Genomic DNA, 16,504 nt, shown 5'->3' with positions numbered 1-16,504 from the left:
CGTCCATTCCAGTCCTTTCCATTTAAGTCAGTCAGTTCTTCCAGTGGGCGGGCAGGCAGGCAGGCAGGCAGGCAGGCAGGAGGAGGGTGGGGGGGTGGAATTAGGCTTTCATGGTGGGAGGAGGTCGGAAACACCCCCTTTAAGACCAGTGTTGAGACTGAAAACAATAAGTTAGCAGGAAACTTGTTGAGCTACCCAGCGAGACCACACTGGAGGTGACAAAGAGTCATTAGTGGTGTTGCTCACAGGTCGACGTGTGGACCAAAAAACAGGGGCCGGACTGGGCTATTTCAGGTAGCCACTTAGGCAACAGTCCAAACCCTCCTTTCCATGAAGGTCTATGGTTCAGTCAGCTCTGGTGGTTTCCTTGAGAGCTTCTGCTTCACTCCTCCTCTTTTTGAAAAAAAGTTTATATTTCATCATTGAGTCGTTTTATCTTTCTATCTTTTAAGTCCATGCTGCCACTACGCTCTGTAGCATTTTTTTTTCCCTCAACGTGCCAACAGTCAGCTGGGGAATGAAATGACACAAGAGGGGAGACGGACAGATGTTAGCGCCATTTTATTGTTCCCTGGGAAAACTGAGACAGTGAAAAGTTAAACATTTATTTTCACCTACAATGGACCGTCCTATGCATAAAAAGACATACGAGTTTCAGTATAACAGACTCATTTAGAGACTTCCCATAGGACCGTGTCAACTGTCAAAGAAGAAAAACTGATTTCTGGAGATGTCTCACCTGCATCACGATACCACACAGCGACAGCTCATACAGTCCTGACCGCTCTCATCAGGTGGGTTCAGCTTCCTCAGCTTATGCTGTCTGATCTCCCTAACCAGTGTGTAGAAGGCGTCCTCTACTCCCTGTAAACACACACACACACACACACACACACACACACACACACACACACACACACACACACGTTACAGAAAGATTGGGCCCTTATAACGGTCCATTATAAGTGGAGTACACGGCACACACCCCTTATAACTGACAGCAAACCTCTCAGGTGTACTCACCATTGAGAGGCCTGGCAACATCACTATGGCAACCCAGATATTTCAGACAGCGTTAATCAAGGCATCTTAATGATTAAAAGACAAGTCTTTGCACACTGTAGTCTTCTGTTTGAATGACTGACTCTCTGCGAGTTCAATGGTGAATGCGACAGTCTGTATGTACCTACATTATGTGTGACAGTGAGTCAGAGACAGTGGGAGCTGTGCGGCGACTTGTCCTTATAAAGCCTTTCAAATACTGTAGCTCTGTTCTCAGGCCAAGGTAACCTGGCTATGAGTCATCGCCTGCGGCATAATAAAAGGTTTCCAGCAACACAAATCACTACCGCGAGCCATTCACTGCTCTTCATGTGCTTGAATACGCATGCAAAATGTAAAACTACAGAGCCCATACTGGAACACTGTCATAACTTGTTTACTACTACAGTATGATACAGCACAGGGGGGGGGGGACGACTTCAAATATACATATAATCTGAGTTTTGTGGCTTGCAAAGACGGGAGGAAAAATTAACATACCAATGGAATTTGAAAAGTAATTTTGAATACCAGAGATAGAGGGAGAGAGAAAGGGTTCTTCCATTAAAGTGCACGTATAGTATTGTGGGTGTGTGCTTCTTGTTCACTACCTACCTGTCGTGTTTTGGCAGAGGTCTCGATGTAAGGGATGCCGTAAGAGCGGGCGAGTTCTTGGGCTTGCCTTGTGTCCACCGTGCGTGCCGGGAGGTCACATTTGTTTCCCACAAGCACCATGGGAACATCGTCTGAGTCCTTCACACGTTTAATCTGTTCTCTGCGGATTGCAGGACAAGAAAATTGCCATAGTTGACATTTAATTGCAAAACTTTTCCTTAACCCACCCCAGCACTGCATTTAGTCATGGTGACATATCCTCCCTGCTTCATGAACAACAGCCGCTCCAGCACTGGTGAGCCAACCACCCAGGGAGCTCTAGGACCCTGAGGAAGAGCCAGGGCCCGCCGGTGCTGGGCTGTGCTGCACTGCTGAAGGAGGGAGGTGGAGAGGAAGGCAGGGAGGGGGAGGGATGGACAACAGGCAGACTGCGAACAGCATTACCTCATCACTACAGCAGCTAGCGCCAAACGCCAGGCAGGGGGAACTGAGTGAGAGGAGTGGGTCAGATCAATCTATAAGCTCAGCCCTTCTTCTCCCTAAGCCACAGTACAGCAGGATGCATCGCCTACAGTCAGCCCTGCCCATCTGCAGTCAACACTGCTAATGGCGTTTATGACCACAGTTCCACATGTTACCCTGTGTAGACCATTGCCTTGTTATATGCTGGTGAGGCAGGTATTTCAACAGGCATATTCTTTTTTTATTAAGATTATTTTGTTTGCATTTTTTTAAGGTCTTTATTGACAGGACAGCTTAAGACCAGAAAGGGAAGAGAGAGGGTGTATGACATGCAGCAAAGGGCCGCAGGTCAGAATCGAACCCTGCAGCCGCTGCGGTAAGGACTGAGCCTTTGTACATGAGGCGCACGCTTCACCAGGTGAGCTACCCAGGTGCAAAATAAATTAAATGTAATCAAACCTAGAACATGCCTGTCTGAAAAGAATTTTTTCACACTCCGTGCGGTAAACTCATGGGACGAGCTTCCAGAAGAAGTTGTGCGTTCCCCTTCAATTAATTCTTTTAAGAATAGGTTGGATGCATTTTGCCTGTCAAAAAGGTGTAATGTATAATTATAAAGCTTGTCAGTAATTTATGTAACTTATTTATGAATTGTTAGAAAATTTCAAACACACACACACACACACACACACACACACACACACACACACACACACACACACACACACACACACACACACACACACACACACACACACACACACACACACACACACACACACACACACACACACACTTTGTGTTGCTGGAGTCTGGAATAGAGGAATTTATATCCTGTATCAGAATTTTTTTTCAATAAATTTCAATGAAATTACAGAAAACTCCAAAAGAAGATATAATTTATCAATTTGGTGCATTCTTGAGTACGGTAGAATACTGCTGGCTGGTTCAAATTAAAGAAGAAATTGCCTTAAGCTGGTTTAAAGCACGTACCATGCCAGTATGTGCCAACAGTTTTGCAAAAATTCCTCTGACTATTTTTGCCAGTAAAATAGACAACAGATCTTTAAATAACTCAACAGCTCTAACCGAGCCACCACCTATTCTAGCATCCAACTAAAGATCCACGCACGCTTTCACAAGTTGCACAATTGTTTTACAGTGATACTAGCAGTTGCGTTAAAGCCAGGCCCAAAAAAGGCTGGGCTACAGTGGCAATAAGACAAGCAAATGTGTGTGTAAGAAACTCAAAAAACCCTGCAAATCTGTAGAGGAGGTGGCAAAGTAAATATGCAGCCTCTTTTACTTGCTACCTGCTAGACTGGCAAGTGGGTGTCTAATGTGATGAGAAAGACAAAATGTGGCAAAGAGAGAGAATACTGTCATCTCCAGCTGAATCTCTCCCCGCTCCCTCCCTTTCTCCTTCCCTGTCCTTGAAAGTGCTACCTCTCCCCGCTCCCCTAATTGAGTCAGGATCGATTTCATTGGCATCGTGCTGTAATCCTCCAGTTGGGGGCTAAGCTTTCTTTAGCCGTGTTAAACGCTACAGCATGACATCACCCAACTACTGCAGAGAGCTGGCACACATACGCATACACACCCCCTCTCTAGCCAGACCCCATGGGAGTCCCTGCAACACACACTGAACACAAAAATACACATACACAGAACCTTGGAGAGAGAACTAACAGAAATGATTTTGTGTCTGAACTCCACCCCCGACTGGCCAGTGAATACACAGGTTCACATCTGCAACAACAGAGCTCATAATGCTCAATATCATTGTTGTGATTTGTGGTGCCCCTGCATCCCTAAACCCAAACCATCTTTCTCTGCCACACTCTGCCACACTCTGCCACACTCTGCCACACACACACACACACTGCCACACACACACACACACACACACACACACACACACACACACACACACACACACACACACACACACACACACACACACACACACACACACACACACACACACACACACACACACACACCTGTACTGGTGAATGTCCTCAAAAGACTTGGTGTTGTTGATGGCGAAGACACAGAGGAAACCCTCCCCTGTCCTCATGTACTGATCCCTCATGGCGCTGTACTCCTCCTGACCTGCAGTGTCCAGGATGTCCAGCAGGCAGGTTTCCCCGTCAATCACAACCTGTTTCCTGTACGAGTCCTGCAGAAAAATGGACAAAGTCCAACAATTAAAAAGAGGTGGTAAAAATGTGTGAATGAGCAATCTTACAAAAGTCAGACACAAAACGGATGGTTCAGGTAGAATGTGAGGCCACTGTGGGCAGACACTGTGTGCGACTTCAGACTTGACCTGAAACTTGAGATGCGGAACATTTTAACAAAAAGAAATTACAACATTACAGTACAAATCTCTTTTTTACTGTAGTCAATCCTCTCAAAATACAACACACGCATGAGCCCCAGAGTTTTTCCTGCATGCCTCCTCGATGTGTCGACAGCCAATCACCAGCATTATTAGCTCTTCGTAGAAGCAAGCTGCATGCTTGTTTGCTAACCGACGTTGAGATTTACTCCTAAGGTATTGAAATTTGGTATTGAATTACGAGGCATTTTTCGCTACTCGATACTATGGAGGCAATTCGGTCCAATCCTAAAAAGTATCGAAGTTCGGTGCCCGGCCCTATTGTTGCATCTTTGGCCTTGGCTATTCAGTGCTAAGCAACATGTCCATATACAAACACACAGAGATAGGATGTTGACTGTATGTGTATCAAGACGTATGGGTTATTAATTCCCTGTCCACTTCCGGGTCCAATACACATCTAGAGATCAGAGGAGCAGGGTATCTGAGCCAATGTTTAGCCTTCCAACACGCAGCCACAAAAACATTGAGTGCCGTCCTTTTGTTTGTTAGAGCATAGGGGCCAGGAATGCAAATACACAAAAAGGACATTGTCTGGCCAGAGGCAGGCGTGGTGAGAAAGAGAGGGAGAGAGTGGAGAAAAAGAGAGGAGGAAACATTCTCACAAGCTTCACTCTCCTCTTTGCAATGTCTGCAATCTTGTTCAGTGTCTTGTTTCCATGAAAATATAAGAATTACAGAAGGGCGGAGTAAATATTTCTGCCTAAAAGAAAATTAGGAATTTCGTCTGATCGTTAGACTGAGCGGTCTTTCTTTTTTAACAATACGATCGACCGTTGTCTACCTTTCAACCGCAAAACACAATATGCATCCCACAAGAAGAATGTGTAAGACATGCAGAAGAGAGTCATACCTCTATTGTAGGGTCATACTCATCCACAAAGTGGTTCTGGATGAGCTGGATGGTAAGTGCGCTCTTGCCCACACCTCCAGCTCCCACCACCACCAGCTTATACTCCGTCATCTTTGCCGCTGCTGCTCACCACACACACACACCGCTGCTGGAGAGAAGAAAGGGAGAAAGAAAGGTGCAGGTTAGCACTCTGAGATTATCGGGTTTGGACATAACAGACGTACACAGAGCTTTGACAGGCTATTCTCTGTCACTGGACTGCCATGATGTGGTCCACAACCATTGCTGCCCAGTGGTGAGAGACATCAGTGGTTTTGGTGTGTGTGTGTGTGTGTGTGTGTGTGTGTGTGTGTGTGTGTGTGTGTGTGTGTGTGTGTGTGGTGGGGGCGAAGGTTGAGACCCTCAAATGGGAATGTGAAAAATGTGCTGAAGGTACTCAATGTTCCAATGCTCTCCCGCTCAGTGTGAGCAGCAGAGAGTGTGTATGAGAGGGAGAGCTAGGGAGGCAGCGAGGGAGAAAAAGAAAGGGCAAAATTATTCAAAATTTAAAAAATCTGAAAAATAGAGCAACCATTGAGGAAAAACATAATGAACAAAACACATTTTGAAAGCAAAATGTGTAAAAAAAAAAAAGTTAAATATCTGCACCGTTCTTCCTTTTCAACACTCACTATTCACTAATACTAACAAAGCTAGGCTTTTTGCTATGAACTGTTTGTTGGTTTGCCTTGCTTCTTCAATAGGGATCAATCCATAGTAACAGAATGAGGGGCCTAAAAGAGGATTTTATGACTCCAGGTGTGCCTGCAGTTGTCCCCTATGGACCCACTGAACCCACTTAAGAGGTCTAGTCGATGTAACAGGGCTGCTCTGACTATAAATCAAATTAAAGTTATTAAAGAAACATGTCGGTCTCTTGAGAAAACACGAGTGATATCCATTTTCTGTAGGCTAAAACTTACACAACACAGGTTGGCCTAAACATCACCTTTACATGAATTAATGGACCTACAGTAGAGTGTATCTGGAAAAATGTAAGTAAAGCAGTTCCAACATGGACAGGTAACATTGTAAGTACAGTTCTGAATTGAAAAAAACATGTTTCTTCTTAATCATCCAAAAGATAAAAGGCCTCAAAAGCCATTCTTCACATCTAAGAAACTATTAATTAAAAAGGTTTTGAAATAATTTAGTTGTGACGAGTATTTTGTATCAGTCAACAGGTCGAGATGTTGTAAAATGGCTGGGTGGAAGTAAGCAGTGAAGAAAAAACAATTTCCGATTTTACCAGAAGGACCAGGCGTACTCAAAATGTGGGAATTTACAGAATATGCCAACTGTTCTATCACAATGTCAACTCTGGAGTCAGACCACACATGTATGTCCATAAATAGACACAAGGCAATACAAAGACACACACACACACACAGATCCCAACATCACTGCTAATCAGTAAAATTGTTGAGTCGTGTTGAGTCAACTGGCAGCAAAAGTAGTCATATGGGTGTTTCCACTACATACATACATACAGTGGCACAGCGTGACTAAGCTTACTGCAAATGTATCACCTTTACTAAGCAATTACCAAATCTATGACCTGAAAACGACCTCATACCAGCCCTGCAGTAGACATGATGGCACATGATGAGTCAGAGTTAGAGAGACATGAAGCTATCATGGAGATTTTGCTAGGTGAAATGAAATACAAGCTAGGGCTAGTGTGACTAAAACCTATGGCTAACTTTGGTCTGCTGGGAGGCCCATGGCAACCGCTGGAGCCTCCCATGGTTATAGCTTCAGTTTGACATTGTGCAGACAACAATGAGTGGTCAGGTCACGTCATCACAGCAATGTCATCAGAGCTCAGAGCAAAATCACTGGAATTCCTGTACCTCCCAGGATTGGCACTTTAGTTTCACTTTCTGTTTGAAAGTAGTGACCAAAAACTTGACTTCAAGTTCCCATATTATGCTCATTTCCAGGTTCATAATTGTATTTTGAGGTTGTACCAGAATAGGTTTACATGGTTTAAATTTTTTTTAAAACACCATATTTTTGTTGTACTGCACATTGCCGCAGCTCCTCTTTTCACCCTGTGTGTTCAGGTCTCTGTTTTAGCTACGGAGTGAGGCATCGCACTTCTATCCCATCTTTGTTGAGAGTCGCACATGCGCAGTAGCTAGGTAAGGACTACTAGCTAGAAGCTAGCGCTGCTAGCGGTTAGCCACCTCGTTCTCAATGGCAACACACTGCTACAACACTATAGAACTACTTACATGTCCCTGTTCTGCAGGTATTCCACACACAGTTGGAAGTGTGCCCTTGTTTAGAAGAAGTCTCCCGGCTAATCCTGCCTTGTACTGACCGAAGTTGGAGGAACAAACAGTTAGCTGATGTGGTATTAGCTAAAGTGGTTAGCGCACACCAAAGGTTTTGGCCGATGACGTACGGCCCTGCCGAGTTTGACCAGCTCACCCGGAGACTGAAGGCAGGATACATTAAGAAACCCGTATCTCACTCCAAACAGCATGGATGTTTTTTTCCAAGTTTGTATGAGACCCAGAGACCCAAAATAAAATAGTTTTTTTCATAATATGGTCACTTTCAGACATTTTTACGCATTTATACTTTGAATTTAATTGAACAGTTTCATCGCCACTTTCAACACAAAATTACAGTAATGACATCCAAATCATATTATATCCTGTTAGAAACAGTTATCTACATCTGCATCACCTTAACACCCAAAGCAGCCTTAAATTGCACTTCAAAAGTAGTCTGTCATACATCACGTAGTTCGGAGTAAAATAAGGTCACATGGGGTTAAACATCTCGGCCTGTTCATCGACAGTGTCTCACTTTGCTGAACGTTCCTTAAGTGAGCTCAAAAAGAAAATCACTAACCTGACCCACCTGTTAAGAGTGTGTAATCAATCTGTCAGGATTTCATGAGCAACGCGGGTCACATATGCTGATTTACCTTGTCCAGAGAACCAACTGTCATCCATAAACATAAAATGCACTCCGTGTAGCTCTGTTACGCAAACTCCTCGCTCACTATAGAGTGGTAAACATCAGCGCTTCAGCCATCCTGAGCAGAACACATACACACCCTCTCTCTTGTGGTTTATCTCCCAAGGGAACACACACACACGCACACGCACACGCCACACACACACACACACACACACACACACACACACACACACACACACACACACATCTTAAACTCAACTTGTTAGAAAGAGAGGAGTAACAGGTGACATGAACACAGCCTCTGAAAGGACTACATGCAAAAGCATAAAAAAACTAAACTCCCCAGTAATCAGAAACTAGATGGCAGGTTATAGATAGAAGTTATTGTTACATTATGTTGTTAATACAGTTTTTAAATTTGACAATGTAGTGTGGTACATTGCGAACAAAGGGCAGATATTATATTGCATAAAAGTCTAGTCTAAAAATGGCATAGCAACCTGTGCTATGTAAAAAATAAATAAATAAATAAAAATTTAAAAATCGAATCGAACCGTGACCGTAGAATCAAAAATGTAATCAAATCGAGGATTTGGAGAATCGTGACACCCCCAGTGCCGATCAACTAGTGCCGGTAGTGACAATGATAATCAACCTGTCAATGGCTCCGTCGGTTATATCCACATGCTTTAAGAAGTCCACCATCATTCCTGTGCCCAAGAAAACAAGACCAGTCTGCCCGAATGACAGCCGCCCTGTGGCACTCCCCTCTGTACTGATGAAATGCCTTGAACGCCTGGTCAAGGATCACATATGCTCCTCACTACCTAGCACAGTGGACCCATTACAGTTTGCCTTCCGTTCCAAACGATCAACGGAAGACGCCATAGCACACATTCTCCACGCCACCCTATCTCACCCGTAAAAGAAAGGAAGCTATCTGGGATTAAACACCTCACTGTGCATGTGGATCCTTGACTTCCTGACAGGCAGACCTCATCCTTAACCGTGGAGCACCCCAGGGCTGTGTTTTAAGTCCCCTGCTGTACTCTCTACACTACTGTGTAGCCACTTTCAACTCCAACACCATCCACACACACACAGTCACACTCACACACACACACACACACCCTTATGAGGTCATAAGGAGCAAAGTTACCTCCCCTTTCTCTGCTTTGCCCGCCCAGAGAATTTGGCCCACCCATGAGAGAGAGAGACATCATGGCTTTCAAACGAGCAAAGTGGCAGTTGGTCAAGGCCACACCCCCACCATCCACCTCCCCCCCTCTCCTGATCAATAGCTACAGACACAGAAACGGCACATACTAAGGAAAGCTCATTGTGGGACTATCATCACTGTCATTCTGCACCAAGGCTGAATTTCGGGAAAGAGACTTCAGATACAGTATTAGGGGACCACTAAGGCCTATATAAAAGCATCCAAAGAGCATTTAAGGAGTGGTTGGGGAAACATTTTACTGGAATTGTACCCCATACAATGTGACAAATAAAAAAGATTGATTTATTAATATTTTTCTCACCACCTCTCTGTAAAAACGTTGTGTTATTTGTGTCTGAGAGGTGTGACTATGCGGATGTGGGGGCAGACTTAGATTAGCCAAGACCAAGACTGGCTGACCAATGTTAATTATTGACAGGAAAGCAGACTTGCTAACTAAAGACACAGCCATTTAGCTGCTCTCATTCAATCACACAGACACACGTTTCTGCAACGATTCCCTGATCCCGTAAGTCATTGTTCGCCTTAATGGAACAGGTAGCTCTGAACGTCACCAATATCAACAATGGTCTCCTTGTAAAAACACCCTCACTGCTATAATTCTCAAGCGCAACAGGAAGGGAATTATCCTGAATCCTCAGTCTTGTGGCCAAACATTTAGCTTCCTTTTCCCTCACTGTAAATAAATCAACCTGGTACACCGTGCAGCCCACCCTGGCTGGAGTACAGAGACCGTGGCAGAGCCGCAGAGCCAGCCTCGCTCCTTACAGCCTCCTTTAACCAAATAAAACAGCAGCTGCGCGGAGAGACTTATGCAGGGCAGACAGACGCTGGAACACCTTTGGTCCCTGTAGGCCACAAGCTCAAAACAGGGCAAGGATTCACATCAGGGCTAGTTTAATGTGATGGAAACAGCAAGGACACAAAATAACATGTTACATTATTATAGATTTGTCATTGGGGTTAGAGAAAGTGGGGTTTTCAGGGGATGAGGAGTGTGCTAGGGCTACAAAGAATGATTTCATTTTTTATTTATTTATTTATTTCATTAACAATTAATATGAGCACAGACACATTAGCATATATTTGAGCGTCTTTTAAAAACCCACCTTTATACATTAGCCTTTGTGTAAAGGGCAACATCCCCTTTATGCTGTATTTAAAAAAAATTTTTTTTATGTATTTTGTAATTCATGTTTATTCTTATTTATTTCTTCATATGTATTGCACCTGTGTGTGATGCACTTTGTAAATGCGTGCTTTTAAAAAAGTGCTATACAAATAAAGCGTTACTTGCCTCAATCAAGGCAATGATAAATGCTTACCATGACACAATGATGCACACAAACACGTGATTATTTTAATAACCGAATATAGATCAAAATGTACCAAAACTTAAATCCCAAACAGAAGCCTTTTCTATATTGCTTAAGAACTTTCATGCCAATAAAGTTCACTGAATTGAACGCATAAGCAGTAAAGATGGAAAATGTAGGACACACATACAGCAAACAAAAACAGATTGACACCTGCAGTCTCTAACACACCCACAGCTCTCCAGATTCTGACATGGTTGGTTGCCACATTTCTTATATATAACCAGATCTCAAGTGTACACCTGCCAAACGTTTGAAAATGTACAACCTAAAATATAAAGTCAACACACCCGCGCCCGGTACTGGGGAAGTGGAGAAAGGAAAAACAGACAGCCGTGCCATCTCTTCTCAAACTAGGCCAAGTCAGCAGCTGATTAATAATCCACACATACATATGGAGATGAATAGCTAAATTAATCATTGATAGCGATGTTGTCGCTTTCTCAGAGCTACTTGTTGTTAGTAGGGGTTCATACAGAGCTGTGCTTAGTGGAGATAGAGAGGACGGTTGAGGACACAGCCGCTGAAGATCACAACCGTTAGCGCACTATCATTTTATCCACACATGGGGACGAAGCACGACAACTTTTTGTCTGTTTTTTTATTGTTTTACTTCTGCACACACAGATGGTTATCCTGCACCTATAGCGGTGTCATCCCCTCGTCTGCAGTCCTAATATTCATATTGTTCAGTAATTACTGTCAGTGCACGATTAACCTGTGCAGTTCTTGTTCGCCCCAGACGTGCAACAGTTGGCCACATTTACACCTGCACAGTACACCTGTAAAAACATACGTACAACCACGACGAGGTCACGCAACGTCCCACTTTTCATACAATGCACCTGACAAAAGTAATAACCCCACAGCAACGTGACCTGGATTAACACATCAGCTCACGGACGTTAAACGGAGTATGCTACCACTGTTCACACACACACACACACGGCTCTGAGAAAGGCTTTTATCTTGTCATCTACAAGTCTGTGACCTCTTCCATTTCAAAGTCCCCAATTTATTTGCATAGCTGTTCCTTTTTTTGATCAAGGAGCACTTTACAGTAAGTCTGTGTTTAGGGTTATTTATAGCTCGCAACCTCCAGCCTGGGAAATTAACAGTTCGTTTTGAAACCCTAGAACCCCGCCTGGACCAAGAGGATAATCTTACATGACAGCTTACGGTGGGTGCGAGTACAGAGCAGTGAGAGGGGTGATGGTAGGAGAGTGGCTGAGGGGTGAGGGTTACTCTTACTATATGCCAAGGGCATAGAAAACCACAGGAGGGAGGGGTCGACCTGGAAACTGAAAAATGTATAAAGAAATCAATAATGAAAATGCTCAACATTTGCCAGCTTTGTCCCAGCTAATTTGGCCACCTAACTCTGATAAATAATGCTAAATTATCACCTCGTTACTTTTTCTATGGTTCCTGATAACCTGGCAAACAATCCCACCACTTTAAAACCCACGGTGCAAGGAGGACACATGAATGACCATCTTCCTCAACATGCATTCTGCTCTCCATTAAAGATCTTAATTGGTTAAAGAATCCATACTGGCAGAGCCACAAGCCCACTGCAGAGATAATAGATTTTTAATGGAGCTATGACGGTAAGGAGACCCTCTCTAGGGAGGTATCACGGTCGAACACTGAGACTCCAAGACCCATCCTAGAGCCTCGACAGCACACCGCTCCCTCCCACTGCTCTCTCCAATGAATGACATCATCCTCCAAATATAAGTGTTGACCTGCAGCGAAGGAATCACTATTCTGCTTTTTAAGTCGATGAAACGACAAGTGAAACAAACAAGTGAGGACTTTAAGCGAGTCTTATGAAGTCTATCAACTGAGAGATAACATCTACTTGTTGGACTATAACCCCTTTAAACAACATGGCAACATGACTTTGCGTAAACATACACGCCAAGCGGTGTGTTATCTGTACGCATTACGAGCTATCCGCGTCTATGTCTACGCTGTATACAACGGACGGCAGTCTGCAACGTCACAATGTAAACATACACGCCACGTGGCACTTACTTTCTAAAGCCACGTGGCGCGTTACCGCGAGACTACGTCACACGCAGGTTTTAGGGAAACAAGAAACGGACAAACGGTTGGGATTAGGAAAAGAAGAACGGGGTTGGCTTTAGGAAAAGAAGAAAGCGACGGTCGAGTTTAGGAAAAGAACAACAGGGTTGGCTTTAGGAAACGCCACACACGGGACACGATCCCCGCTCTCCTGGGCGAAAGTCCTGTGTTTTACCCATCCACCACCTCAACCAACCTCCCTGCGCGGCGATTCGCAAGGTAATGGAAGTCAATGGAGGCCAAACGGCGTTGATAAACACGCTAGAAAGCGAGTATGCGTCTTGATAACACGCCAACAATGGCATACGAATTGGCGTGTCATACATACGCCGCTTCATGAGATCAGTCTGCTTTAAAACAGCATTATCCATTTTAGTCTTCTCCTAGGGTAGGAAGCCAGAGAAAATACAAAAACATGAAACTATAATTTTGATCAAAGAGAATCTTAGGAGAAAATCCTTAAATAAACAATTCTTCCTCCTGAGATTTTCTACCTTACAAACATGTATACAAAAGGAGTTTCTGCATGCGTCTGTGTGCATGCTTAAACAAGCTGCTTTTAAAAGCACTGGAGTACAAGTGACCTTTTCCCCACTGGGTCATCCTTTCAGCTTGTCGGGTAGGGTGAGACGGTGGAGGCAGCAGCAGAGATGAAAAGGCCAGCTGACCTCCACACAAAGGCCTGCCAGTTAGAGGAGCCATTGGGCTTATCATCAGACACCAACACTCCCAACACTGATTTTTGCAATCAAGGAGGAATACATGAATCTTGTGCAGTTGTTTTAGTTTGTGAGTGCATGTGAAAACGCTCTGCACAGAAAAGCATTACGTGGATCACAAATACTACAGAAAATACCAGTCAAGCTGTAAAAGATCCCACAAAATGTTCTGTCAGTTCTGCAAAGAAAAAAAATGATTTAAAACCAACCTCCGTAACCTAAAGACTTAGAAAGAACAACAGTATCGAGTCAGGAGTATAACATAAAAAAAAAGAAAACTCAAATATGCTTACAAAAATATACAAAAAGAGCATATCCTGAGCCATCTTTAAGTCTCAAACCGACACACGTGACACATTAAAAGCCTCCAGATGAAAACAATATGAAAAGTTGTCTTTTGTAAATTATTGGCATCCAGAAGAGTCACTCTTATTTTGGCAAGCAGCTGGGCACCACCCAGTCTAACAGCTGTTCAGAGAAAGGGACACAAGATTATCATCACACCTCTATCACCGGCTGGACTATCTCCAGCTGTTTTCCAGCTGCCTGAATTCTTGCCTTCATTCCGACTCTTAAAAAAAAAAAAAAAAAAAAAGAAATAAAATCATACGACTGATAAAACTGGACCTCCTTAGCCCAATGTACTCAAGCCTGTATGATCATGGAAAAACGATGTGGTTTTTACACGTCGCTCATACAGGATGCTTGGGTCAGCAGCTGTGATGTTGTGATGGATACACAGATGTGACGTGAACAGCAGTCGGTTACAGTCAAATGTCAATAAACCAACATTAAACACAAAAGTGAAACACTTTTTGCTTTGTTTTCTAAGAAGGCACGGACGTGATTGTTACTAATACTTTGTATAATGACTACAAATTCATGTTGCCAAAGATTTAGGTCAGCGGATGGGTAAATGGTTTCTCCTCTGGTCTACAGTCCCTATGCTCATCATTTGAGTGACGACCAATTGTACATTATTGCTGTCTTGGCAATCTTTTTTTCCCTTTAAACTTACTAAACTGTTTTAACAGAGAGCTTCCAGAGTATTTCTAAATGCTTTGTAATGGAATCTAACTTCCGCAGTGATACATTGAGTTTTTACTCAGTGTGACGGGGCGTCACCCTAACGTTACTTGTCTGTGTGGCCAATATCGGCAGCAGCAACCTCATTCTCAGCGTTGTCTTTATTGGACAAAAACACAGCCGAGAGAAAGTCATTGTTAATTTGAATGCCTTCGGTTTCTTTTTCAAAACTAAAGATGACGGGGAAATCCACGGCGGTCTAACGTTAATGTTATTCGTCCATGACCAAGTTACAACCCCCGAACTCAAGGGAGACTGTTCATCAAAATAGATAATTATTATTATTTATTTTTTTAAACACAACAACAACAACAACAATAGGCACAATTCATAATCTATATAATTCCCCATATACGTAGCCAAGACTAAAAGGAAAGCATGAGTAGTGGAGCTCGACAGATAAAGCTCGCCGGGCGTGAATTAAAATGTTATGATAGCTAGCTAACATGTTTTAACTGTGGACCGCAATCTCCAGCGGTGGCCAAAAACACTGAAAGCATTTTAAAGCGGTAACGTTACCATTAGACAGAAACAGTCAGTGCCGACATATTTCGGACAGAGGAATGTGCACTGCATACTTACAACGAGCAGAGGTCTAATTAGCGACAAGAGCGACGTTTCGTCTACCGGTGAAGAAGAAAAAAAATATTTCAACTCTGTTGCCTCTCAGCTGTAACGTTGACGTTTATCAGAAGAAAAGAAAATGTTCTCGGTCCGCTTCCCGCCGTCTTTAGCATCTGCACCTTATTCTATCTGGTAACGCGTTTAATTTTCAGTAGCTGTAATGCACCAAGGCATTCATTGGTTCTGGGTAAAACGAGCCCGCGTTGAACAATGTGCTTCCACAGAGAGCAGAGGGGATGAGGAGTGTCGAGCCCACGCCCAGCTCTATCAAACATAGAACCGCCCCGGTTACCGTGCATGTTACTGCTGCATTCAAATACTGTCGGAAACATTGACACTCCGCGGTTATTAAGACGTGAAGAGCTGACTTCCAGTAGTACTTCAATCCAAGAGTACAAAGTGTCACTTAAACGCGACAGACAATAAATCCCTGCAAACATATGCTGCAAACATTTGAATGTGGTGATGAAGGCCTGTTTTTTTTATTTTTATTATTATTATTTGGCGAGAGATTTTTTTTTTATTATTACTGAGATCATATAGTTCCAAATTCCTACAGCACAACCCCACCCACTTGAGAAAACTAACCACCAACCAAACTGTATAATTTTCTGAGCATAAAAAAAAAAGAATTGACTAGACATTTTATTTATAAATATACCCCCTAGATTTGAAATAATTTTGGCCTAATGGTTGTTTTACAAAGCCCGCTCGTTACCGGAAAAACATGCACTTCTGGTGGAGAATATTACATCCCTGCTAATTTATTTTATTTTTTATTTTTTTTTTGTCTAAAACTTTGTTTTTTTCTAATTTTAAGATATTTAGTCTAAAGAAATCAGAATCAACATAGGCATACATGGCTCCTCTTCATTCTGACACTGCATCCAAAAGTAGATTTAGTGTTAAATTGAGATAAACAGCCATCAGGAAAAATATACAATTATTTAAATGATTATAATTTCAACCACATGAATTTGACATATTCAAAGCCAGAGTTTACAACGAGCATGTGAA

General features: G+C 43.1%; 1 protein-coding gene across 3 annotated transcripts in view; it reads right to left on the bottom strand.

Annotated features, from left to right (window-relative positions):
* The window catches only part of LOC120564335 (GTPase HRas), an 18,361-nt gene extending 2,618 nt beyond the window's left edge, over nt 1-15,743 (bottom strand). Inside the window, exons 1-6 of one of the 3 annotated variants that reach the window (XM_039809189.1) lie at nt 15,446-15,742; nt 5,376-5,520; nt 4,122-4,300; nt 1,657-1,816; nt 740-864; nt 1-510 (exon numbers count right to left, since the gene is read on the bottom strand). The exon at nt 1-510 is cut by the window's left edge and continues 2,618 nt beyond it. In XM_039809189.1, coding sequence (XP_039665123.1) covers nt 745-864; nt 1,657-1,816; nt 4,122-4,300; nt 5,376-5,486 — 570 coding nt within the window. In that variant the 5' untranslated portion in view covers nt 5,487-5,520; nt 15,446-15,742 and the 3' untranslated portion in view covers nt 1-510; nt 740-744. Of the gene's footprint in view, nt 511-739; nt 865-1,656; nt 1,817-4,121; nt 4,301-5,375; nt 5,524-15,445 lie in introns of all 3 variants that reach the window. The other 2 variants (XM_039809188.1, XM_039809190.1) reach the window with 2 other exon arrangements.
* Between the last annotated feature and the right edge of the window lie 761 nt (nt 15,744-16,504).

Source organism: Perca fluviatilis, chromosome 8, assembly GCF_010015445.1.
Source record: "Perca fluviatilis chromosome 8, GENO_Pfluv_1.0, whole genome shotgun sequence".
Lineage (NCBI taxonomy): Eukaryota > Metazoa > Chordata > Actinopteri > Perciformes > Percidae > Perca > Perca fluviatilis.
This window is presented reverse-complemented; position numbering and strand designations above follow the sequence as displayed.